At 44.6% G+C, this 24604-nt stretch overlaps 1 protein-coding gene across 1 annotated transcript; it reads right to left on the minus strand.

The window, feature by feature from the left end:
* Window positions 1–2140: 2140 nt before the first annotated feature.
* Window positions 2141–6446, minus strand: LOC140522151 (uncharacterized). The gene is made up of 4 exons (XM_072637258.1): window positions 6137–6446; window positions 4328–4447; window positions 3971–4115; window positions 2141–2887 (listed from the first exon to the last, which is right to left on the minus strand). The coding sequence occupies exon 4, from the start codon at window positions 2874–2876 to the stop codon at window positions 2175–2177; it is 702 nt and encodes a 233-aa protein (XP_072493359.1). The 5' UTR covers window positions 2877–2887; window positions 3971–4115; window positions 4328–4447; window positions 6137–6446; the 3' UTR covers window positions 2141–2174.
* Between the last annotated feature and the right edge of the window lie 18158 nt (window positions 6447–24604).

Below are 24604 nucleotides of genomic sequence, written 5' to 3' on the forward strand. Positions count from 1 at the left end.
CTCATCATCCATGTGGTCACAGTTCTCACCCAGCTCACTGACAGCCTGCTTGTAGTTCCTCTTCTTTCCGTGGGGTCAGAAGCAGCGCCCATGGGGGCCCTGACAGGGATGACAGCAGCCCCCTGCCACAGCCCAGGCAGCCAGGCCCTGACAGGTGGGGTCTCAGCCTTCCCCCTCCCTCCATGTCCTGACCCTGGCACACTTCAAAAATCACAGACGTAGTGGCTCACTCCTAGAGGGCTCTAGGTAGACCTGGGGAGGGACAAAGGTCAAGTCCCCCCACCTGCCCTCAGGCAACTCACAATCTAACAGGAAGAACAGATGACAACAGCCAGGGTGAGAATAACACACCCACTACTGTGTAATCATAAGTGTTTGATTAAATCAAATAGAACTTTTCTAAGCACCTCCTGTATTAAAAAGCCTTGTTCTAGGTTCTGAGGCTCCAGCAGTAAAGAGGGAACAAGTTCTGCCTTCAAAGTCTCACATCCTGTTAGGAATGTCTACAGTTAGGTGTGTGTGTGTGTGTGTGTGTATGTATGTAGGTCACCTATACATGGTGCATGAGTTTATTAGGGGAGGGAGGGAGAGAGGACACTTCCGTCTCCATTGGAGGCCACAACTCCTCCTGGAGCCACACACCAAGGCCACAGGGAGGGATTACTCAAGGTCCACCAGCACTTTGCCAGCAACAGAACATCAAGAAAGCTTGAGAGGCCTTCCAATTCACCCATTTGACAGAGAAGGAAACTGAGGCACAGAAAAGTCATCTGCCCAAAGTCACACCAATAAGTCTGAGGTCTTATCATCCAGAGAACTTAGAGAATGACTTCTTCCTTTCCTTTCACCTGCCCCACTAACCAGACTCTTCTTAAACGGTGATTCTGAGAATGAAGTTATTTTGGACATGACAGCTGTGTGTCAGGATGGGTTAGGCAGAGACCAGATCAAGGCTCTCTGGAGTGCCTCTGGGACCCCAAGCTCATCTGGAAAGTGGTTTTCCCCAACAGCCTAGCTTGCCTTGGTATATGTAGTCGGGGGTTTTGAGAAGGGCTGAGTCTAACCACCTGGAGGGCAGACCTTCAGCCCAGTGCCAGGATGTTTTCCTGACTGAGGCACACAGTGGCGCTTTAGCATCACTGAATCCTTGTGTCCCTTGGCCAGCTCTGGGGGCCATCATGAGTGGTCTCTCCCTGCCGCTTGTGCTCAGGGATACTCTCAGGTCATCCTATCTGATGATCTGAGGAAGGAAGCTTCCTGGCCTCCTTGCTCTCTACAGAGTGAAGAAGACAATGGAGACCCACCCTTACTCAGAGCTTTTCACCCCCACTATCTTGTGAGATCCTCGTCAGAGACTTAGGGCACAGAGGGAACCAAGTCACAGTAGTAGAACTGACCCAAAAAGGGGACCTGCCCAAGGTTGCACTGACTCCCAGGGCACCAGGCTGCCAAGTGGTTCCCCCTCAATTCTCCACCCTGCCTAGGTGAGCAGGTGGGGGTAGTCCACTGAGGAGCCAAGTCACCATCTGAAGTACAAGCCAAACCACAGATTCAATTAAGTGGCCAGCCTGGGTTGACCACTGGGCTGAATTCCCTAAAACAAAAATACCCCAACAACCACCAGCAACCCCCCCACGTGACCTCCTCCTCCTCAGTCCTGTCCCATGAACCTTTCCTTCATCTGCCCCCAATGCTACAGCAAGACGCTAGAGCCCACACCCACACTTGGCATGCAACGCTAGGACTGAACTGTCAGCCAGGATCTGGCAGCCAGTCTGGACCAGTCTGCCAACCCTTGTGGAGTAGGACTGCCCTATCCAGGTTCAGGCTGGCATTGCCATCCCACTCTTCCACAATTTCTTCTCTGAAGCACAGTTTCCCCACCTCCTGACATCCCAATTGCCTTAGAGAAAAGTCAAGCTTTTTCTGTGGAGTCTGAGACGTTACTGGTGATTGTCTGCTGACCTAATAGGTCTGCCCCTGCTTGGGACAGCCTCTAAAGGGATGGCCCCCAGGAGATCATCTGTTCTGACAGCCCTTACTCTAGAAATGAGGAAATGGAGGAATAGAGGGAGGTGCTCCTCCAGTAAACACAAAGTCAGAGCAGGTTGGACAAGGAGGCAGCAGGCAGACAACCACCAGCCACAGAGCTTCCCCTTCCTTCCTACAGCAGATCACCCCGACAAGGCCTTACCACTGTCACTATCTGCTTGGCTTCTAGACTCTGGTTGGGCCTGTGAGGACTTGTGCACGTGGATCCTACACACAGAGCACAGGTCACAGCGGGAGCCCCTTCGAGTCCAGGGACTTTCTGGCAAGTCCAAGAGGAGCTCAGTCTCTGGCTGAGGCAGTGTTCTTAGAGAAGAGGAGGCATCACCTGACTCGGTCAGCACAGGCGCTACATCTTCTGGAGAAGCTGGCTGGGCCATCCAGAGTTTGGCCACAGACTGAGCAGGTCTCATATCTTCCACCTTGGGTGCCTCAGGGAGTCCCATTGAGGAGGTCCCAGATGCTGGATCGGCTAGGCTTTCCACCTGCTCCTTTGGCACAGATGTCTCCTCATACTCCAAAGCGTGGACAAAGGAGAGCTTCTGGCTGGCTGTCCTAGCCTTGCTCGCCACCAGGCACTTCTCAGCACTCTGCTGCTCTCTGAACGAAGCTCTCCATGATGGGTACGAGCTTACCTGAGGATGGCAGATTCCCGGACATTTTGGGGAACAACGTGGGTGATGCAGGCACCGAGGGAACCACTGCTGCTTGGCTTTGGGTCCCACAAGGGACGGAGCGGTTCTCAGCCACCACCGGGACCAGCTTCTCCAAGTTGTCTTTGTTCTGAAGTAGCTGGCAGCTGTACTGACTGCTCTTGGGGCTACCATGGCCAGAACCCCTGCAGGAAACAGAAAGTAGGGTCTTGAGACCACGGCCCTAGGCATCACCTATCTAAGAGGCTCTGTCTCTCAGTCTACAACCATGTGCCTGGCAATCGAACAAAGTCCAAAATATGTTCCCTGCCCTTAAGGAACTCACAGTGGATAGAGTACTGGCTTGGAGTCAGGAAGGCCCGAATTCAAATCCAGCCCCAAACACTGACTAGCTAGGTGACCATGTGCAAGGCATTTTGCCTTTTACCTCAGTTCCTTCATCTGGAAAAATGAGAGTCTTGAACTCCAGGACCTCCAAGGTCCCTTCTGGCTCCAAATGTGGGTCGTGGATGCTCTGGAGGGCCTGCACGTCAGCACCAAACTCTCCCCTGCCCTGCTCTTGCTGCTTGCCTGGGTCTCCTCTCCCCTCAACATCTCCTTCTTCCCTCCATGTTTCCCACAGCACCAAGCACAGTGTTGAGAGTTCTACCATCATCACTGGACCACCATTTGAATGGATGGGACCTTGGAAGCCTTCTGGCCCAGCTCCCACTATTTACAGAGGCCTAGGGAGGTAGCACCGACTAAGGGGGCTGGAGATGAATGCTGACTCCCAACCCAGGCCTTTCTCCATTGTCCTGCCTTGCCCACCTAGCCCTGGGGAAGCCAGATACTGATGGAGCATAGGAAGGGCAGGTCCAGAAGACTGGTCAGATCCCTTTAGAACACAAGATCCAGTCCACAGAGAAGAGAGTGTCTCATTCTCTGGGCTCCATACAATGCCTGGCATAGAGGGAGGCAAGAAGGGAGAGAAGGATGGAAGGAGAAAGAAAGCAAAAGAAGAAAAGAAAGAGGAGGGGAAGGAAGGAATGAAAACAGCCCAAAATGGCAGAGCTTTGAGCAGGAGGGTAATGGGACACGCGCTCGTCCTTGTTTGTGCTTTCTCAGTTCCTTTGGCTCTGCCTTGCAACAGGGGCCAGATTTCCCACACATTTCCCCCATTTTCCATAATGGTTTCTGTCACCAATCCCTCAGGTCACTCAGTTTTTGCCCAATACCCCATGCCCTGGGCTGCTGCACCTACGTGTGTCCCTTGGCCCCAGGCTTACCTGGAAAACGTTGTCACAGCCTCCTTCTTAATCTTCTGCAGCCACACCATGTCCTCCTTCTCCACATTTTGCCTGAACTCCCTCACTGTGGTGTTGTCTGCCTCCCCGATGCTCACAGAGCCTTTGCTGGTCCCCATGGTGCCATCTGCAATTTCAGAGCAGAAGGGAAGGTCGAAATGAGAATTCCCAGGTCACCTGCTGAGGAAAACCATCTGAAGCAGGCTCCAGCGTTGCTCAGGTGAAAGGGACCAGGCCCAGTCTTTAAGGTCAGTCCCATCCCTCCACCCTGAGCCCACTACCCAGTAGTAGCGTCCTCAGATGCGAAGAATGTCTTCACTACAGCAGCACTCTGGTTACCTTCATATCTGCGCATGTGGATGCATTTCACTTTTTCCATTTCAAGTCACAATTCTGCACGTTGGCCTAGGTCATATGGTTTCCTTCAACTCTTCCAACAGACCAGAGATCTCAGAACGGCTAAATGGTTCCAAGGAATCAAATGAACAGTTAAAAGTCAAGTGTACTCGTTCTGGGTGGTATGTTTCAATCAGTGCCCCAGACTGGTTACCACTTCCCTGTGTTATCTACCACATAAGAACATTAGTGACTCATGAAGGCTGACACCAGCTTGGATTACTTGTATCTGCCATGCTAAGCCCAGGGCCAGGCACAAAGGAAGCATTCCTCTCCCTTCGAGAGAAGTGACATGGGTCAGACATCACTGGCTGCTGCCCCTTAAAATAAGCCAGGACCCAGAGGCAGGGGCAACCCTGTAATTAAGGTGGAGTGCCGGCCCAGCAACAAGCTGGCATTCTTCTCTCTCAGATGCTTTACACCCCAAATGCAGTAAGCAGTTGGTTGGGGACTCAGGCAACCCTGCCCACGGAGGCCATGGGGCATCAGAAGGAGCTCACATGCTCATTTCATACTGCTGCCCTGAGGAAAGAGAATCCCCAGGAACCCAAAATCCTCCCTCTGATGGCTTACTATTCTGCAAAGCAACCTAGGGCCCAGCACCCCACTGCTCACCAGTGTCAACATGACCCCTCTTCACGTTGATTAGTTCCCTTCAATTCAACACCCTGGGAACTAGAGGGGATGCAAATCCCCAGCAGATCCATTCCCCACAGGAAGAACCTATAGCCCAAGGATGAATCCAGAAAAAAGGGCCAAAGTAGGATGAAGGCAGAAAAGGCAACCAAGACCTGTCCCTGATGACTCATATCAATCCAAGCCCCAACTGCAGGTCTTCAGGTCTCCTCAGCTAAGTGAGCCCTGAATTCCAGAAGGGAACAGGGCAGCCAGGTAGAAATTGGGAAGTACAGACAGGGAGAGCCAGGCCCGTACACCCACTCCAAGCTCCACTGGGAACAAAATCCCTGGCTGGGAAAGGAGTTTTGAGATCTTAAGTCCATTATAATTGATGGGAATAATCGTTTTTTAAAAGTGCTTTCAATTCTGCCAAGTGCCTTACCTATACTATCTCCCTTGATCCTCACCACCCTGGGAAACAGGTGCTATGACTCTTCCCATTTGACAGTAGCGGAAACTGAGGTGGACAGAAGTTCAGTGACTAGCCCAAGGTGACACAGCCAGTAAGTGACCAGGTCCAGAGTTCCAGCCATTGAGCCACCAGCTGAGGGACTATGGTACCAGGCTCCCCAGAGGAGAAGCACCAATATTGGACCCGCAGTCTCCCCCTATGGAGGGCCACAAACACTGTGACAGGTGACGAGGAAAGAGGTCAGGCCTTTGCAGTGCTGGCTGCCCCAGTGTATCTGAAGCTGAGCCAATGTCAGGTGTTCAAGGCCCTCAAGGCACAAAGATGAAAGAGACAACCTAACCATTGTCTTGACTAGACCTTAGCTTATGGTCCACCAGGGGAACTCTGAGACAGACACACACAGCAGTGTAACCCACATGACAGTGCATGGAGCCGGGCCAGTCAGGAAGATGTGGGGGACAGAGAGTCGTCTCAGACTTTGGGATCTCTTATCAAACTGAGAGGCCCCTGGGACAAAGAGGTTGTCCAAGTGCCTTCTATGGGAAGCTTTTGAACAGAAGAAGAAAAATGGAGCCAAGAATCCACAGCCCCAGCCTTGCCTCCCCCCACGAAATGAACCTCAAGCCAGACTGATGCTCCCCCTCTCCCCCACTCCTGCTTACCTAGGGGTCTGCAGCCACACCAGCGAGACCTGGTCACACCTTGGTCTCCTACTCCCCAGTTTGGGGCCATTTCTTGATCTCCAGAGTCAACAAGCAACCCTCCAAACCAACTGTCCCTTTTGCAGTTATGCAGACTGTTGGGGTTACAGAATTCCATGGCAGTTAGGGACAGAAGGACCAGTGGGGGAGGGACGGGGTGGGGCACAAAGGTCTGGCTAGAGGGATGTCTTTGGAGCTAGAAACCTGAGGGGCTGAATCCAGATGCTTTGGCCACTTTACTACAAATGTGGCTCAGGCAAATCGTGTCCCCATCCCTGTACCTCAGTTTTCTCATCTGTAAAACAAAGGGAAAGGGTAACTACTCCTGCTAGTGCTCCAACCTCCTAAGACACTGAATTTATGAAATACCCCGAAAATAATATTCTTGCCACCAAAGTTCTTGGTTCAAAATCACAAAAACTTCCAAATTGGAAACATAAGAATGGTCTGAAGGAATTACATTAAAGGATGCTGGTTACCTTATGTTTTCCTCCTGCACCATAAGAATGATGGGAACATGTCATGTGACTGACATTTGAAACCTACACATTGCCCCCTCCATTTAGAATAGGAGTTCCTTGAGAGCAGGGACTACTTGGCACCGTACTTTGTACCTAGTAAGAGCTTAATAAATGTTGTTATCCATTCAGTCATTCATTCATTCTCCTTACAAGGACACTCTCTTTTCTTTCCTTTGTACCCCAGTCGTAGAGTGCCTGATATAGAGCCAGATCTTAAAAAATACTTATTGCCTTATTATCTTTGCCTTGCCATGATCTTGGAACAAAACGTATCTTGAGTTGTTCCTAAGACTGTTCTTCTGATTTGTTCCCATTCTCCCCTGTGTTCACGATCCAATCGTCATGTCTTTTTTCCTTATGATTCTTCAGTCTTTTCCTTTCTATTGACTGCTTAAGTCTTTTGCCTTTTTTGTATCCTCAGAGCTTAGCACAGTGCCTGATAAGGAGAAGGTGCTTAATAAATGTTTTTTGATTGATTATCCCATGCTTAGAAATAGCCTCACTTGCCACAGATGCTTCATGACCCCCTGTTCTCAATTTGACATTTTGAAGAAGGTGGTCTACACTTCTATTAGATGTAGTACCTCTAGCACACTTGACATGTGAGCATTTGTGTGATAACCACCCATGCTATTCTCGTATGCATTTAAAAAATTGTAATTTATATTAATACTGGAGCCAGTTCTTTTCTAGATTTTCTATCTCCTTCAAAGCACAAGACTGTGCCCTGCACATACCTGTAGTTCATTCAATGCTCATTGAGAAAAATTGGATCTTTCATGGATTTCAGTGTTACCCTCAAACCTAGGAGTATGGCTGGTCATTCAATTGGACCCTTCAAAGAAGCAACCCAGGAAATACAGATATGACTGCCAGAATATTCCCCTGGTTTGACAATGAGAAACCTGAGGTACAGACAGCTTAAGTGACTTCTACCCACCACATAGCCCATCATGAAAGTTCATTGTTTGGAGCCTCCAGGCCTCAGAGAACAATCAATTGGTGTGCTATAAACATCATTCAAACAATTGTACCCTTTCACCAACTTGGTGTTTTGTTTTTTGATTCGATTAAGTTCCACCACCTAATCTCAGACACAGCTAACTAAGTATGAGGACAGATTCAGGAAGGAACTGCCTTCGCTTTATTGAGGGGAGGCTTTGCGGTGGATCCTCAGGATCACAGGCAACGTTGAGGTTTACATTCTACAATGAGTGGGCCCTTCGTTGACAAGATGTCCATTTGGTTCCACAAAAGCTTCTAGGAGGCAACACCTTTTTTAATAGTCTGCCATTTTTCCTAAAAAAGACAGAAATATGTGACTGTAGTTCAGCTACATATGCTACAATGCTATAAATGCTATGAATGTCATTCCAACAATTGTACTCTTTCACCCGCTTGGTCCTTTTTGATTCCATGAAGTCCCACCACCCAATCTCAGACACAGCTAAGTAAGTATGAGGACAGATTCAGGAACAAACTGCATTTGCAACACCTTTTCTAAAAATAATCTTCCATTTTTCCTTAAAAAAAGAAAGAAATATGTGACTGTGGCTCAGCCCTTTCTTTGAGAATTGAGTTAGCACAAATTCTTACATCCCTGTTACTCCAGTCATTCCACAGAAAACAGGGATCCCAGCAGCCAGAGGTTAGGGATTCAACGTTGATTCGGTATTCAGTGTTGGCATGAGCACGTTCAGGGAGAGGAGGAAGAAAGGAGAATTTGGAAAATCCAGGAACAAGTGACACATGTTTTTTTTTTTTAATATTAATTTTCTTTATTTTGGGTGTTCTACAATCACTACGGTATAATTTACATTTCTTTCGCCTCCCTCCCTCCTCCGTCCCTCTTCCTGCCCTCAGACGGCAAACAGTTTTATATAGGATGCATGCATACAATCCTATTAAGCGTATTTTCATTATAGTCACGCTGCGTAGAAGAATTATAATGAATGGGAGAAACCATAGGACAAACCAAAACATAATACACAGGAAAAAAATTATCTGCTATATTTTGCTTTTGAATTCCCTAGTTCTTTCTGTGATATGAAAGGCATTTTGCCTTAGAAGATCATTGGGAATATTTTTTAAGTCTTTGCATTACTACAAAATCCCAAGTCTACCAGAAAAATCTCTCTCCCACTGTGGTCATTGCTGTGCACAAAATTCTCCTGGTTCTGCTCCTTTCGCTCAGCCTCAGATCATAAAAGTCCTTCCAGGCCTCTCTGAAGTCTTCCTGTTCATCATTTCTTCTGGTGCAATAGTACTCCATGACATTTCTATACCACAACTTATTCAGCCATTCGCAAATTGAGGGGCATCACCTTGATTTCCACTTTTTGGCAACTTCAAGGAGCGCTGCTAGAAATATTTTGGTACATGTCGGACCCTTTCCTTTTTTATGATGTTTTTGGATACAGTCCTAGTAGCGATATTGCTGGGTCAAAGGGTATGCACATTCTTGTAGCCCTTTGGGCATACTTCCAAACCTCTCTCCAGAATGGTTGGATCAGCTCACAGCTCCACCAACAATGAATTAGTGTTCCAACTCTCCCACATACTCTGCAACATTTATCATTTCCCTGTTCTGTCATGTTTGCCAATCCTACAGGTGTGATGCTGTACCTCAGAGTTGCTTTGATTTGCATCTCTCTAATCAAAAGTGATTTAGAGCATTTTTTTCATATGGCTATAGAAAGCTTTAATTTCTTCCTCTGAAAACTATCTGTTCACATCCTTTGACCATTTATCAATTGGGGAATGACTTGTAATTTTGTCAATTTGACTCACTTCTGTATATATTCTTGAAATGACGCATTTATCCCCGACATTCTGTCAAAATCCTTTCCCAGTTTTCTACATCTCTCCGATTTTTGGTGCATTGGGTTTGGTTGTGCCAAACCTTGTCAGTGGAAGGTAATCAAAATTACCCATCTTGCACTTCATACTACTATCTATCTCTTCTTTAGTCAGAGAAATACACTATTCCTTCCTCCATGAATTTCTCCATAGGATCAATCTTTACGCCTAGATTGTGCACAAATTTGGATTTTACTCTTCTATATGATGTCAGGCATGGGTCTATGCCTAGTTTCTGCCATAGTCTTTTCCAGTTGTCCCAACCATTTTTGCCAAACAGTGACTTCTTATCCCAGAAGCTGGGTCCTTGGGTTTATCAAACAGTACATTGCTATATTCGTTGTCCACTCTGTCTTGAGTACCTAGCTCATTCCACTACTCTACCCTTCTCTTTCTTACTACGTATCGAGTGATTTTCATATTTGCTGCTTTGAAAGACAACTGGAGATCTGGTAGCGCTAGGCCACATTCCCTGGGATTTCTTGTCATGGATGTTCTGGACCTTTTGTTCTTCCAGATGAATTTTGATACTATTTTTCCAGCTCTAGAAAATAATTATCACACACTTTGATTGATATGGCACTAAATAAGTAAACTAATTGAGGGAAAATTGTCATTTTTATTATATTGCTTTGGCCTACCCACAAGCAACTGATGTTTTGCCTCTTCCTTAGATCTGACTTCATTTGTGTGAAAAGTGTCTTGCAGAGGTGTGCATATACTCAACTCCATCTCAGAAAGAGACATTGAATAAGTCTCAATGATTTCCCTAGAAAAAGATATTGCCAGGGCTGGACGGATGTACCAGTGAATTCCATCAAACATTTAAAGAACAGTTAATTCCAACACTATGTAGACTCTTTGTGAAAACAGAGGAAGGAGTCTTCCCAAACCCTCTTAATGATACTAATATGGCTTTCATACCTAACCCAGGAAGAGGCAAAACAGACAAGGAAAAATATAGACCAATTTCTCTCATGAATATAGATGCGAAAATTTTAAATAAGATTTTAGCAAAAAGAATAGAGCAGGTTATCATGAGAATAATACATTATGATCAGGTGGGATTCATACCAGGAGTGAAGGACTGGTTGAGTATTAGAAAAACTATTAGCATTATCCATCATATCAACAAGAAAACCAACAGATACCACAGGATTATCTCAGTAGATGCTGAAAAAAGTTTTTGACAAAATACAACACCCATTCCTATTAAAAATATTGGAGAGCATAAGAATAAAGGGAACTTTCCATAAAACAATAAGTAGTATCTCCCCAAAGTCTTCAGTAAGCATTGTGTGCAATGGAGATAAGCTAGATGTATTTCCCATAAGATCAGAGGTGAAACAAGGTTGTCAGTTATCACCATTATTATTCAGTATGACACTACAAATATTACCTGTAGCAATAACAGAAGAAAAAGAGAAGCCAAATGGGCAAACGAGACACTAAGTTATCCCTCTTTGCAGATGATACCAAGATATAGGCCGAAAATCCCAGAGATTCAAGCAAAAAACTTCTGGACATAATAAACAAGTTTGGCAAAGTTGCAGGTTACAAAATAAACCCACACAAATCTTCTGCATTTCTATAGAGTAATAAGAAAGCCCAACAACAGGACATAGAAAGAGAAATCCCCTCTCAAGCTGGAGTAGATACGACCAACTCTCTGGCAGTTTACCAACGAAAACAAACTCAGGGACTAAAGGACACAAATCTTGAGAAGTCAGGATAATTTTTTTCAGCTATAGAATCACATTAGGCTGATTATCAGGCTGGGAAAGAAGGGGATCCAGGCTCAGTCCTGGTGCAGGGAAGGAAATACAGCTCAAGATCTCATCTAAGGAAAGGAGCCATGCTCAGGGATCTTACCTCAGGAAAGGGAGCTACTCTAAACATTGGCTGAGACAAAGTGGCCAGGCTCAGCTCTCTAACCCACAGTAGAGAGTCTGGCTCAGCTTATGAATCCAAGAAAATCAACTGGGTTTGGTTCTCTAGGCTAGCTAAGAAATAAAAGGACTGGTCTAAGAATCTAGGACATCTACTCTGTTATTCCTTACATCTGGTACTGGGCTCAAAAATAGCAGCTAAACATGAACAAGTTCTAAGAGGATTGGCAAAAGATATGACTACAAACTCACTGAAGAATTTCCATTTTTCCTCACTTAGTTGTTTGACACATTCATTCTTATCTATTATGGTCAGCATGAGATCTCTCAGAAAACTAACGCGGGCCAAGGTGAACTTTCTCGTCATATTCATGGAAGTGGATGAAATACACAAAGAGAAATTATGACAGTTAGAGACACTGCTTTGGGCTGTTATATAATCTTTCTTTGCTGCCTTTTGATCCTTTCCCCATCCTTGATATAATTCCTGACTGAAGACACTCCAGCACAGACAGCAAAGGCTGAAGAAACTGGAGAGAATATGGCAACTCATTTTTTTGTTAATTCAGCCTGGAGAGGCAGGGAAATGGACTACAGGACCTCTCATGGATTCTCCATACCTTATACTTTGAGTTCCTTGAAGTAGAGTGATCCAGAGCATGAATACCCTGAGACCTAAAATGAATGACCCAATAGGTTCCCTGCTGTCAGGGCCAGATGAGTGGGGAATGCAACCCTCGCAGGGAGGGATCAGGCAGGGCAAGGTGACTCACCTTCACAGTAGTAAATCACCAAGCTAGCAAGCAGCAAAACGACAAGGAAAGGTCTCATCATAAGAAAATAAGGTTCTAAGGTACTGGGCTTCAGGAGGCTGGGAGTGCTTTGGAACTTCCAGAGAGCACAGGGATATGTGTGCCTTGCAAGGCTGCCCAGACCTCCCCTAGGAGTGAGTCATGTGATGTTATGATAAAGCCTGGAGCACACACACACCCCTTCCACCTCTCTCCAACAAGACTCCTGACTTCTCTTAGTGAAGTAATTCCTGAGACTCTCAGTTTCCTCAAAGTGTTCAGGCTAGATGGCAACCTCCCCATCTTTACTTCACGGGACTTGCTCATGAGACTGTGTCTCCTCCAGACATGAAACCCAGGTTGAAGTCAGCTTACATCCAAATGACTTCTTATGGTATCAGTTCTGCAAACGTCTCTTTCTTGGACGTTGGAGGCCAGGTAGTTCCTGGCAATGGGGGTTTGAGGCAATTACCCGTATGCTACTTCAAGGTAGAAGAGGCTGCACAACACCAAACGAAGTCCCAGCTTCTCCTCTGCTAACTGGAGAGTTCTGCCATTTAACCATGTATATTTACAAAATGTCCTTAGAGTCATCTGAATCACCATCCAACGGGTAGTGAAGCTTAATCCCAGTTCCGGAAAAATGCTCGTCACTTTTCTATCAGAGCACCACTAATTTGTCCCCAACTGCATACATCACTGACTTTCTGGATGTTTCTTTTCTCTAATGGGATTCCCAGAAGGATTTCACAAGATCCTGACTCAGGTAGCATCCTCTGTTGCGTATATAGGAACAACAAATGGTTCTAGCTTCCATAATTCTCTGAGGAAAGTAGATTCAAGAACTGGAAGAGAACCTAGAGAATGTCCAATCCAATCCTCAACATCTAACATAAGTAATTGGAAGTACACAGAGCCTCAAAGATTGGTAAGGTCAAATCGATCTGCAAGTCAGGGGGGAAAATTGAACCCATGCTCTGGACCTGAGAGCCAGTAAACTTTCCATTACATCTTACTGCCTCGATTATCTTACCTGCTTTATAGATTTGGAACCCAAAAGGATAAGGGAGCCAAGGAATGAAAGAGTGAAGTGCAAGGACAGACTGGATTCCCCTGTCCCTGATTTCATAGTGTTAACTTTCATGGTTCTCTGTGGTTTATCAAATTTCACTACAAAGAATTCAAGGTTGGAGATAACACGAGAAAAGGATCTATAAGCCAGGTCATGATTCACATTCTGCCATTTGTACCTGGAAGTGAAACAAAGAAACACATTCTTTGTTCCCTGATGTTGAGGGACACGTTCTGCACTCAGAGGCAGGAAAAGTGGTTTTGAATCTACTCTAAAACACTCTTCACTGCAGACTTATCACACTGGCAAGAAGCCTCTCTGAACCTCAGTCAGTCAATCTGTAAGAAAGAAACACGAATATTGGTACTTCCTCCTTTAGAGGGCTCCTGTGAGTGTGAAAAGTGTGTTGGAAATCTGCAAGCACTATCAAATAGGATGGATTTGATGTTGAATTACAGTGATTCTGCTGTACCTTCTCTAGCCTGAAACCAATTTATTCAGTAGCTTGCACGACTTGGGAAAAGTCAATGGCTCCTTGAGCCATAGAGACTTAGCATCATTCTGACACTTTCATGCCACTCTTCTGGATTCCAAGGCCTGCGCATGGGTTTTCAGACTCCCTGATGCTGCTCCCCTGCCCCAGCCTCTGTCCTTGGAGCTTGTTAGCATCTGAGTCTTGCCTGCCCTCCCTTGCACGTGGTGACTGGTACAATATCTGTGACCAATTTTCCTCTTAAAATCCTAAGGTTCACAGTTCTACTCCATTCAAACCAAAGGAGGTGAAATCTTGGACCCTCAGAGTCATGCCTTTCCATTGAGAAGGGAACTTAGGGATTATGAAGTCCCATTACCTGGTTTCAGCAAAGAAGATCTGGGTTGCAGTGCTGGGTGGTGGCCCTGGAGTAAGGAGGAGCACTGCTCTGGTGGTGTTTGTGGCAATAATGGAGAGGAAGTCCTCGTCACAGTTCCAGGGCAGAAAAGAATGTTTGGGATGGTTCACAGATCAAAGCACAGACCAGGAGAGGAATGAACATCTATTCTTGGATCATCAAAGCTTGGAAGAACTGAAAATTTACAGGTGCCCAGAAATATCTCTGAAAACAGCTGCACAACACCCCTGAAGTGTGGGCCAGGACACCCTTCACACTGGAAGCAGAGACCTAATTTAACAAAGAGCCTCAAAGTCAAGGAAGTGGCTGGGAAAATAAGCAAATAATGGGGAAAAATCGGAATATGAAATCTCACTTAGGTAACAAGAAACATCAAAATATACAACCTGAAGAAGGAAACAAAATCAAACCTCCTAGACCTAAAGTCTCCAAGGAAAGTATGAATTGGCCACAGCACGTGGAACAACTCACAAAGAATATTTCAAGTCAAATAAGAGAAGTAGATGGAAAAGGGAAAAGAAATGAGAGTGATGCAAGAAAATAATGAAAAACAAATCAACAGCTTGCTAAAGGAGACCCAAAAAATAATGAAGAATATAACACTTTAACAAATAGACTAAACAAAATATCAAAAGAAGTCGAAAATACCAACGAGGAAAAGGCATTAAGAAACAGAAATTGCCAAATAGAAAAGGAAGTCCAAAAGCTCACTGAGGAAAATAATTCCTTCAAAATTAAAACGGAGTAGATCGAAGCTAATGACTTTGTGGGAGATCAAGAAATTATGAACAAATAGAAAAGAATGTGAAAATAGAAGAGAATGTGAAACACGTCACTGGAAAAATAACTAGCCTGGAAATTAGATTTAGGACAGATCATTTTAAAATTGTTGCAGTACCTGAAAGACGTGATCAAAAAGGAACCTAGACATCATGTTGTAAGAAATTATTGAGGATAACTACCCTGACACTCTAGAATCAGAGGAGAGCATAGATATTGAAAGAGTCTTCTAATCACATCCTGAGATCCCCAAAGGAAAAGTCCTAGGAATATTGCAACCAAATTCCAGAGTTCCCATATCGAGGAGAAAATATTGCAAGCAGCCAGAAAGAAACACTTCAAAAATTGTGGAAACACATGTAGGATAAGACAAGATTTAGTAGCTTCTACAAAAAGAGATTGGAGGACTTGGAATACGATATTGCAGAGGTCAAAGGAACCAGGATAAAAATCAAGAATTACCTACCTCGCAAAACTGAATATAACACTTCAGCGGGGAAATGGGCTTTCAATGAAATAGAGGACTTGATTTATTTATTTTTAGTTCTCAACATTCACTTCCATCAATTTTATCGTATCTGCAAAATAAAACTAAGGGGTAAGAGAAGAATGTACTGGGAGAGGGAGAAAGGTAGAGGTAAAATGGGGTAAACTATCTCACAAAAAGAGGAAAGAAACAACTCTTACAATGGAGGGCAAGAAGGGGGAGGTGAAAAGGAATGAGTGTCCCTTACTCTCATCAGATTTATCTTAGGGAGGTAATAATTGGGTATTGGCACACTCAGTTGGGTATGAAAATCTATCTTACTTTACAGGACAGTAGGGTGGACGTGGATAACAGGAGAGGATGATAGAAGTGAGGAAATGGGAGGAAATGTTAATCAGAAGGGAACACTGTAGAGGAAGGACAGGGTCAAAGGAAGGAAGAGAATAAATGTGAGTGGAATAGGATGGAGGGAAATACAGTTAGCCTTTCCCAACATGATGGTTATGGAAATATTTTGCATGAGTACACATGGATCACCTATATCAAACTGCTTGCCTCCTCAGTGAGGGTGAGTATGGAGGAAGGGAGAGAGAGAGAATGTGGAAGCCAAAATTTGAAAAATAAATGTTAATAATAATTAATAAGGAACATGGAGGAAAGAAATTAAAGTGCCCTGGTGTTATTATGAAAGTAATCTTGAAGAGAACAACCTACTGAAAGAGCCTTGGGCACACTTGGGGGTCTCCAGACTACACTTTGAGAATTGCAGCATGATATCAATCTGACCATATCATTTTCTAACCTGAAGGCAGAAGTGTCAGACATGTAGTACATCAACGCAGAAAAAATTGCACAAATTCTTATTCTCAACCTTATAGGGCATGTACATCCCTGTTCCATATTTTCTCCTTCACCCTGCTTTCAATGGTCTATAACCAGCTTATCTGAGTAGTTTACCTCTTCTCCCAGCTTCTCCTGCTCTGCATAGTCTATATTCTCCTGTTCTGAATGCTGAGGTATGAAGCTTTCCTGGAATAAACACCTTTTCTGTGGCCAGTCTAAAGCATATTGAAGCCTGATTTCATTGCTTTCCTTCGAGTTGCTGTCTGAAAAGTTTTTCATTCATTTTCCCTAAACTCCAATCCTCTTCCTGCTGAGCACTTAGTGTTTCATATCCCAGTGAGATAGATCATCTTTATTTTCCAGCTGTTTTGCCTTTGTATTCCTAGTGACTGTAATTTAGCAAAACTTCTTTGTCTATTTCTTTAATTCTCGCTTCCTTCCCTCCTTCCCTCCTTCCCCCTTGCCCCCCTGCCCCCCTGCCTTTCTGCCTTCCTGCTTTTATCTTCCTGCCTTTCTTCCTTTTCCTTTCTTTTTAAACTTGCCACCAGAACACAACATTGTGTTAAGTCAAGGAGGAAAGTGGGCAGTGTCACCTCCTACGAGAATTCTATCTTGCCTACTCTCGTACAAGTGCACTGTCCCTGATGCTTACTCTTTATTTAATTTCTAAATCATTTTTTAATTTAATTGTTTTCACACCAAGAGAGCAACAGTTTCTTAAGGGTGGAGAAGGCTTTATCTTCAGTGAGTAAATAAATGAAGAAATCAGTGAGTAAATAAATCAAGAGCACAGGCTTTAGCCTTTACACAGTCATTATTAAGTCTGTGACAAATGGGTAAATGATTTCCCTTCTCAGACTCTTTTTTCCACCTCTGAACCTTGAGTCAATACTCTCATTCCTGACCACAGTCTCCCAAAATACCTCACTGCGATCTCCAAGCAATCCCATAAATATAAACTTCATTTTAAAATAGAAGAGTCCCATTGAATACCCAAAGGTTGGTTCTATGTATAAGAGAAGATTAGACTGTTTTGAGGACTGTATTTTTGCATCTGAAGTTGAACTCAAAAGACTTCCTTAACGATAATGGGAAAAAAACCTTTAAAACTCATACACACACTTTTGCATACACACTATTTTTAGTCCTCAAATGAACATCTTACTTCTGCACAACATGAATGGATTTGGATGATAAGCCCTTAGGAGGCATTATCTGAAATACAGAAAAAGAACGACCATATAGGGAGGGTCTGCTTTTGGATAAGTCCCAAATTGACCTCTGCTTAGCCATGATGCTGTCCTCATCCTTGGCATGATTCCCCAATAAAAACACGTAGGTAGAGAAGGGAGAGGCTACTGGAGCAAAGATGCATTCTTCTCTCTGTCTCTCTGTCTCTCTCTCTCTCTCTGTATGTGTGGGTGTGAGAGTACGTGCACTTACCAACGGCCTACTACGTGCCAGATTCTCTGGTAAGCACTTCACAAATACCATCTCGTCTTGTTTGATACTCACAATAACCCTAAGAATTAGGCATTATTATGATGCCCATTTTACAGCTGAGGAACTGAAACAAATAGAGGTGAAGTGACTGGTCCAAGGTCACATTGCTAGTCAGGATCTGAGGCCAGCTTGGAATTCAGGCCTTCTGGACTCTAGCCTCAGACACTTACTATCAGTGCGACTGAGCCTCAGTTTCCTTAAATGTAGAGCAGAGATAATAGCATCTACCTCCTACGGTTGTTATGAGGATTAAATGAGATATTTATCACGTGCTTAGATCATTGTAAGGCACATAGTAGGGGTTATACAAATGTTAGTTCTTCCCTTTCAGGTCTAATTTTGGTACCTCTGATCCTGTCCATAAGGATATATTTACTATTTAAGACTTTTGTGCGTGAGAGAGTGAACGTGAATGAATTCACATTGCTGCTGGGAAATTGATATTGACACATATTAGTAATTGCCTGCTGCTCCATCTTAGAGCTACAAGAACTTGAATGTAGGAAATAGTCGACAAAAAGTCCTGAATGAATATTAATCATTTTATAGCAAGCTTTCGAATCTGGATGCTGGCTCGGGAAAGTTGAGAACTGCTCCCCCCTTCCCCCCGCAATTGATTACAGTTTTTAAACATATCACATAACAGATCTGGGAACGCTGAGATCAGATGGCACCTCACTTCCCCACCAATCACTGCCGTGGAGCCTCTGCAAAGTGAGGAGGACTGGTATACAAGTCAAATAATGAAAGGGGAAAATGCCAAATAATGTTTGAAGACTTCACCTCCCCACTCCTCATGAATCAGCCCAGTGAAGACAGACAATTGCCTCATTCTCTGGCTCCAGCCAACCTGAACCCTCAGGTGAATGTCAATAATGTTCTTTAACAAATCCCACGTAAATGTGTAAGTTGGTTTGGGCTGAAGTTTTCATCTGTTCCTTTCCTAATATGAATGGGGATGTCCCAAAGCATTATTCATTTAGAGAATAATTGTGTACTACACATAGGAATTAAAATGTGCAAGAGAAGATGAACAATCATTCTTTTAAAGAAAATGACACATGAACTCAGCCATCCTGATGGCTTTCTCTCTCACTTATGCACCAATGCCCTAAGCTTTGAGCTGTTTGTTGGATGATAAACTGATAGCCTCATGTTTCCTATTTTAGTTCTCCTATTTCTTGGGGGAAGTAGATGTAAATCATGACCCTCTTCCTCAGGAGAGCTCAGCTGGTGCAAGATTACTCACTTTCACAGCAGGAGATGGCTGGGGTGATCCTCAGCAGAGCATCAAGGAAAGGTCTCCTGGTGGAGATGTTGGCCCGTGAGTTTAAAGAGGCTCAGAGTGCTTGGGGATTAGCAGAGTTCACAGGGATCTTTGTGTCCTTCAAGGCTGCCCACTCCCTCCCCAAAAGTCAGTCAAGTGATATCATGGCAAATCTTGGCACACCTTCCATTTCTACCCCTGTCCCCATACCCTCTCCTGGCGTCTCTCAATGAAACCCCTCCCCAGGACCTCCAACCTGGCATGAAACCTTTCCCATGTTCCCTAGCATCTCCTCACTGGCAGGGAAGGGCGTGTCCTCAGGGCATGGAGCCCTGGCAGCTGAAGCCCCAGCTCTGTGAGATCCAATCCTTCCTCTTTCTTGCCAGTTGGTGGTTGTGGTGGGAAACTGGGTGCCTTGGATGCCTTTTCAGAGTTTGGGTGCTTGGAGACAGAACTAAACCTGATGGGAAGTCCTAGGGTTAGAAGAGCTGACTGCAGCTTCTAAGCACTTTACAAGGGACATTCACAAAGCCACTCTGGGAGACATCAACACCTGCTCCAGTTCCTCTGACTTTGACAGCATGTGATATTTCGTTGACCATTTTGGGTACATTTCTCACTGATTCTTCCATCCACAGGGATCATGGAAATATCCTAACATGGGTGGCTTTCTTTAAGGGGCACAGGAAGGTGGAGACCAAAATCCATATTGCCAGTGACTAGGAGATTCCATTGAGAGACCAGATGGCATGATGGATAGAAGGCAAGCCTTGGATTCAGGGGAGATCTGGGTTTGAATGTCAATTCTAACAGCAGCTATCTGTCCATGGAGTGTCATTTGATCTCACTGAACCTCACTTTCAAAATAATGATACTTTTCATGGTCACCTCATGGGATTTGTGTGTGATTCCAAGAACATAAGGGCTTTCTAAATCATAAGGTAATGTATGAACACGAGCTAGTATTGTTATTATTATTATTGACTTCTTGTGCCATGGGTAGCATCTTCACCACCGTTTTGTCAAAATGGAGCCTTTAGGAACACAACTAAGGGACTCAATCCCATTGTACCACCCTTCAGGTAAAGAATCCCCAACTCCTAAAGTTACAGTGTGACCTCACATGCTTTCCAATGGTTTGAGAACTGTCAACACGAGAAAGCAATTAACAAGCCCTTATTAAACCTATATTACATGCCAGGCACTGTGCTGGCTGTTCAAAAACACAAAGGCAATAATATCCATCTTCAAGGAACTTCCATTCTGTCTGACAACAAAAACGCATTCACACATAGGCATATTCAAAATCGATCCAAGAATCTAGCACCTCCCAGGCGGTGGTGTGGAGGTGGGGAGGTGAGGGCAGGTGGGAAAACTGAGTCCTAGGGAAACAAGGAAGTCTGAGAATACAGTTTCTGATCTATATTTTACCTTTGGTGACTGGGAGGGAAAGGGGAAAAGGAGCCCTTGGAGACTGGCACAGATGAAGCATTAGATTCAGGGTCCGAGAAGTTGCTCTCACAGCCAATGAACTCAACAAGCATTGACTTATTGTCTGTTACTTGCCAGATCCTACACAAAGTGCTGGGAATATGAAGACAAAAACAAATCAGCCCCTGCCCTCAAGGAACTTACATTCTACTTGGCAGAAACAACATATACAAACAAATTGTTCAGTCATATCGCACTCTTCATGACCCTGTTTGGGGTTTTCCTGGCAAAGATATTAGTGTGGTTTGCCGTTTTCTTTTCCAGCTCATTTTACAGAGGAGGAAACTGAGGCAATCAGGGTATAAATGCTAAATATAATCTTCATTTTAATGCAAAATTTTTACTTTCATGAAAAGAGAGAAAGAGAGAAACACACAGAGAAACAGAGCAAGGGGAGAGAGAAAGAGACAGAGAGACAGGGAGACAGAGCACACTAACAGTGTGGGAATAACATCCTCTCTGGGGTGGTATCTAAGTTCTGCTTTGAAGAAATATGAGGATTCTCTGAACCACAGGTGAAGAGAGCATTCCCAGCACACAACACTACCTGTCTACAAAGGCCTGGAGGCAGGATATGGAATGTCTTGTAGAAGGAACAGCTGGAAGGGAGCATCTGTGAGGGGCAGCAAAGTGAGATGAGTCAGGAAAGGTCAGAAAGGTTGGAAAGATCCTGATGGTGAAGGACGCTGTATGCCAGAAAGAGAAATGTGTATTCTGTCTTCGATAAAATAAAGTCACAAAGTTTTGGAGTTGAACACTGACACAGTCAGATGTGTGATTTACCAATATCAATCAGACAGCAATCCTCCTTACACCATGAGCTCCTTGAGAGCAGGGGTTGCTTTTTGGTTTGGTTTTGTTTCCCCTTCCAGCCTCTGTGCTCATCTCAACATCTGGTATGTAGCAGGTACTTCCTAATGCTTGTGGAAGGATGGCTTTAGGAAATCCTAGTTGGTAACTTGATAAAGAAAAGGAAAGACTGGAGGTAAGGAGATGGATTAGGAGGCAGCTGGATGATAATTCATTTACTGAAACTCTCTGAGCCTCGGTTTGGTAAAATAGGCAGAATTGGGAATGGCACATTCCGAGATTTCCACTCATGTAACTCACCTGGTAGAGGAGGCTGGGGAGAGTCACAATGAAGTGTCATCAATGTGGCTTGGAGAGAATTGGGATCATGTGTAGTCATTCTATTCCTGGTTTCATTCTGCAAAGGACATGGTAGATGATGGCATCTTAAGGAACTTGGGGTTCCTTCGGAAGGTGCTACCAAACTAGAGCCTTGACCATTCTCCTTGGCAGTTCTTCCTTGGTCCATCTCTGTCTCTTTCTCCCCCGGTCTCTCTCTGTCTCAGTATTTCTCTTCTCTCTCTTTTGTTAGTAGCTAGTAAGAGATAATGTCATCAGGGGGAGGCCTTGGACCTTCTCTCTCTTTAACGTTGACATGTGGGTCTATGAATACAGCCTTCATTCTCTGTCTGTCTTGGTGTTTGTTTATTTTGTCATTGAGATGAAAGAGATGACTTTGAGACAGCAATCTTGTGGATTTTCAAAGGCCAAAGAAGTGAGCCTCTGGAAATCTGTGAGTAGGCAAGTCCAACTTCAAGGTCCTAAAGAGGAGAGAATGGTACCCATCTCAGAAGTAGCTGAGACACTCACTCATGTGCCATCCACCTCATTCACCCACCTTCAATCATTTGACAAATGAGGCAGCCTACAAAGGTTCTGTCCCTTGCCCATGCCCAGAAATTAGCAAGGCCAATATTTGAACTCAGCTCTACTCACTCCCAAGGAAGTATTCTTTTTCACTATGATATCCGGCCTCTCTGCACCTACCTGTACTTCTGCAGTTCAGGTCTGTGTTCTGCCTTCCATCCTTCCTTTAGTGCTCAGAATTCTTTACCCAGAATCTCAGCAGTCTCCAGATGGTGAGGACAAGGTTCTGAGTGTCCAGACCTCAGGCCATTGCTCTCTCTTCCACCAAAGACACGGGACACTGGATAAATCCTCAGGACCTAGCCCTCTCCCCTTGATTCCGTAGTTGGAGCCCAAAGGCAGAGAATCTCCATATTTTTTCCTATTGGGGTCTTTCCCTAGAATGAGATACCACGTGATAGTGTCTAGATACTGGCTCTATTTGATCCCTATTCTGAAATTTCCCAAGAGAAACTCCTGAGTGAGGGAAGTGAGCCAAAGAGACGCTGTTTTAGAGAACTCGTCCTCAAGATAATTGCGGATCCATGGAAGCCCAGAGGAGAAATTTAGATAAAGATTTTAAGAAAAAATGGAGGAGAAAGAGAGTTGGTGGTAGGGAGAGGTAATATCACCCCACACAGGTTGTCAGGCTAGGGCTGAATATGACCAGGTTGCAGGCAACAGTCTAGCATGGTAGAAATTCAGAGCAGGTAAAGGGGAATGGTGTGAAACATGGCTAGAAAACTAGACCAGCATGGATATGGAGGGTCTCACATTCAATGGAGACAAGAAGCAGCCACCGAATATTTTTTGGCGCGAAGAGTGTTTTGGTCAGACCTGTGCCTTGGCAAGATCTTTTTATTTATTCAAAGATACAGAGAGGTTTGTTTGCCTCTGAGCCAAGCCTTCACATTTATGAGATTCCCAGGCTTCTTTGCTGAGGGGCGATCAGCTTCTTGGCACATGGCTTGCACCAGAGGTTAGTGGGTCGTGTGTGGGTTCCTCCCACTGATGCAGTCGAGGTGCTGGGGGTGTAGGAAAGGGGAAGAAAATAGCAACTGATGGGACTGACTTGGCAGCTTTAGAGGTAAATATGGAGGAAGCTGTTTGTAGGGAAGGACTCACCAGCAACGAGTTAAACAGGCTGTGACCTTGTGATCTCTCCATGAACTTGGATATGGCCCAGATTTGTGCAGTTCTACTTTAGGACTGCTGTCCCTAGGTAAGCAAGCTTCGCTGAGCACACACAGACTTAACAGCTCACATGTTATGCATTTCAAGAAATTCTTTGTGGACAAATCCGGAAGTGTCCTAGTTAAAAAAGACTGTAATCCATTTGCTGCAAATTTCCAAGCTTCCAAAACAATACCAGGTGACTCCATCCTCTTTCCCCAGGAGTGTTGGGATATTTCCTTTGGCCTAATGCCTAGCAGAGATGGAGAGCTTAATCAATTTTCTGTCTGTCTATCCATCTATCCATCCATCCATCTTTATCAACTATCCATGCATCTATATATCTCTATCATCTACTCATCCACTGACCTATTCCTCCATCTATATCATCTCTTGCCTATCTAGCCAACTATCTACTATTCAAATATCTATCCATCCATCCATCCATCCATCCATCCATCCATCCATCCATCTCTATCTATCTATAATCATCTGGATTCTCCTCCTCCACGTTTTTCTTTTTTTAAATGAGAGAACTTTTTCCATATTGCATTTTAAACATGTATTGATATAGATTGTTTTGACATCCCTGACATTTCCCAAGGTATCCCTTCCCCTTTCTTTTCCTTTTTCAGAGAGCCATCCCTTATGAAAAGAAAGAATAAAAACAAGAGTTCATACAACAAGTCTGATATAAGCAATGTTCACCCCCATAGTCTCCCTCCTTTGTAAAGGACTGAAGCAGGTGCCTTCCCCTATCACTTCATTGGGGCCAAAGTTGCTCAGAATGGGAATCTGAAGGCAGGGACCTGGCACAACATGGAGTCAGTGGGACTGCACTGCTCACTGAGGTTTAAATCCGAGCAAGAGTAGACTGATGGAGCAGGTCCAGCAAAACCACTCAGACACAAGGAGAGCCGGTGGGCTGGAGTTCTGAGCCATGGCTCTTCCCTCTTCCTCCAATCGCTTGCTGACCCAATCTCAGGGTTGTACAAATCTGCAGTTCCTTCCCTTATTTGTTTCTGAAAACTCAAACTCATACTGTGTTTTATGAATAATGTTGATCAAGAGAGCAAATGTCCCAGGTATGGGGTGGAGACTGGAGAGCAGAGTACATGCCAGAAAGATATTGAGGCCAACAGCAGCTGCCAAGCATCAGGAGTTCAGG

Source organism: Notamacropus eugenii, chromosome 2 (genome assembly GCF_028372415.1).
Source record: "Notamacropus eugenii isolate mMacEug1 chromosome 2, mMacEug1.pri_v2, whole genome shotgun sequence".
NCBI classification, from domain to species: Eukaryota; Metazoa; Chordata; class Mammalia; order Diprotodontia; family Macropodidae; genus Notamacropus; species Notamacropus eugenii.

Coding starts and splice junctions, on each gene's coding strand:
- LOC140522151 (XM_072637258.1), bottom strand. CDS start 2,876: ATGGTAGCCCCAAGAGCAGTCAGTACAGCTGCCAGCTACTTCAGAACA.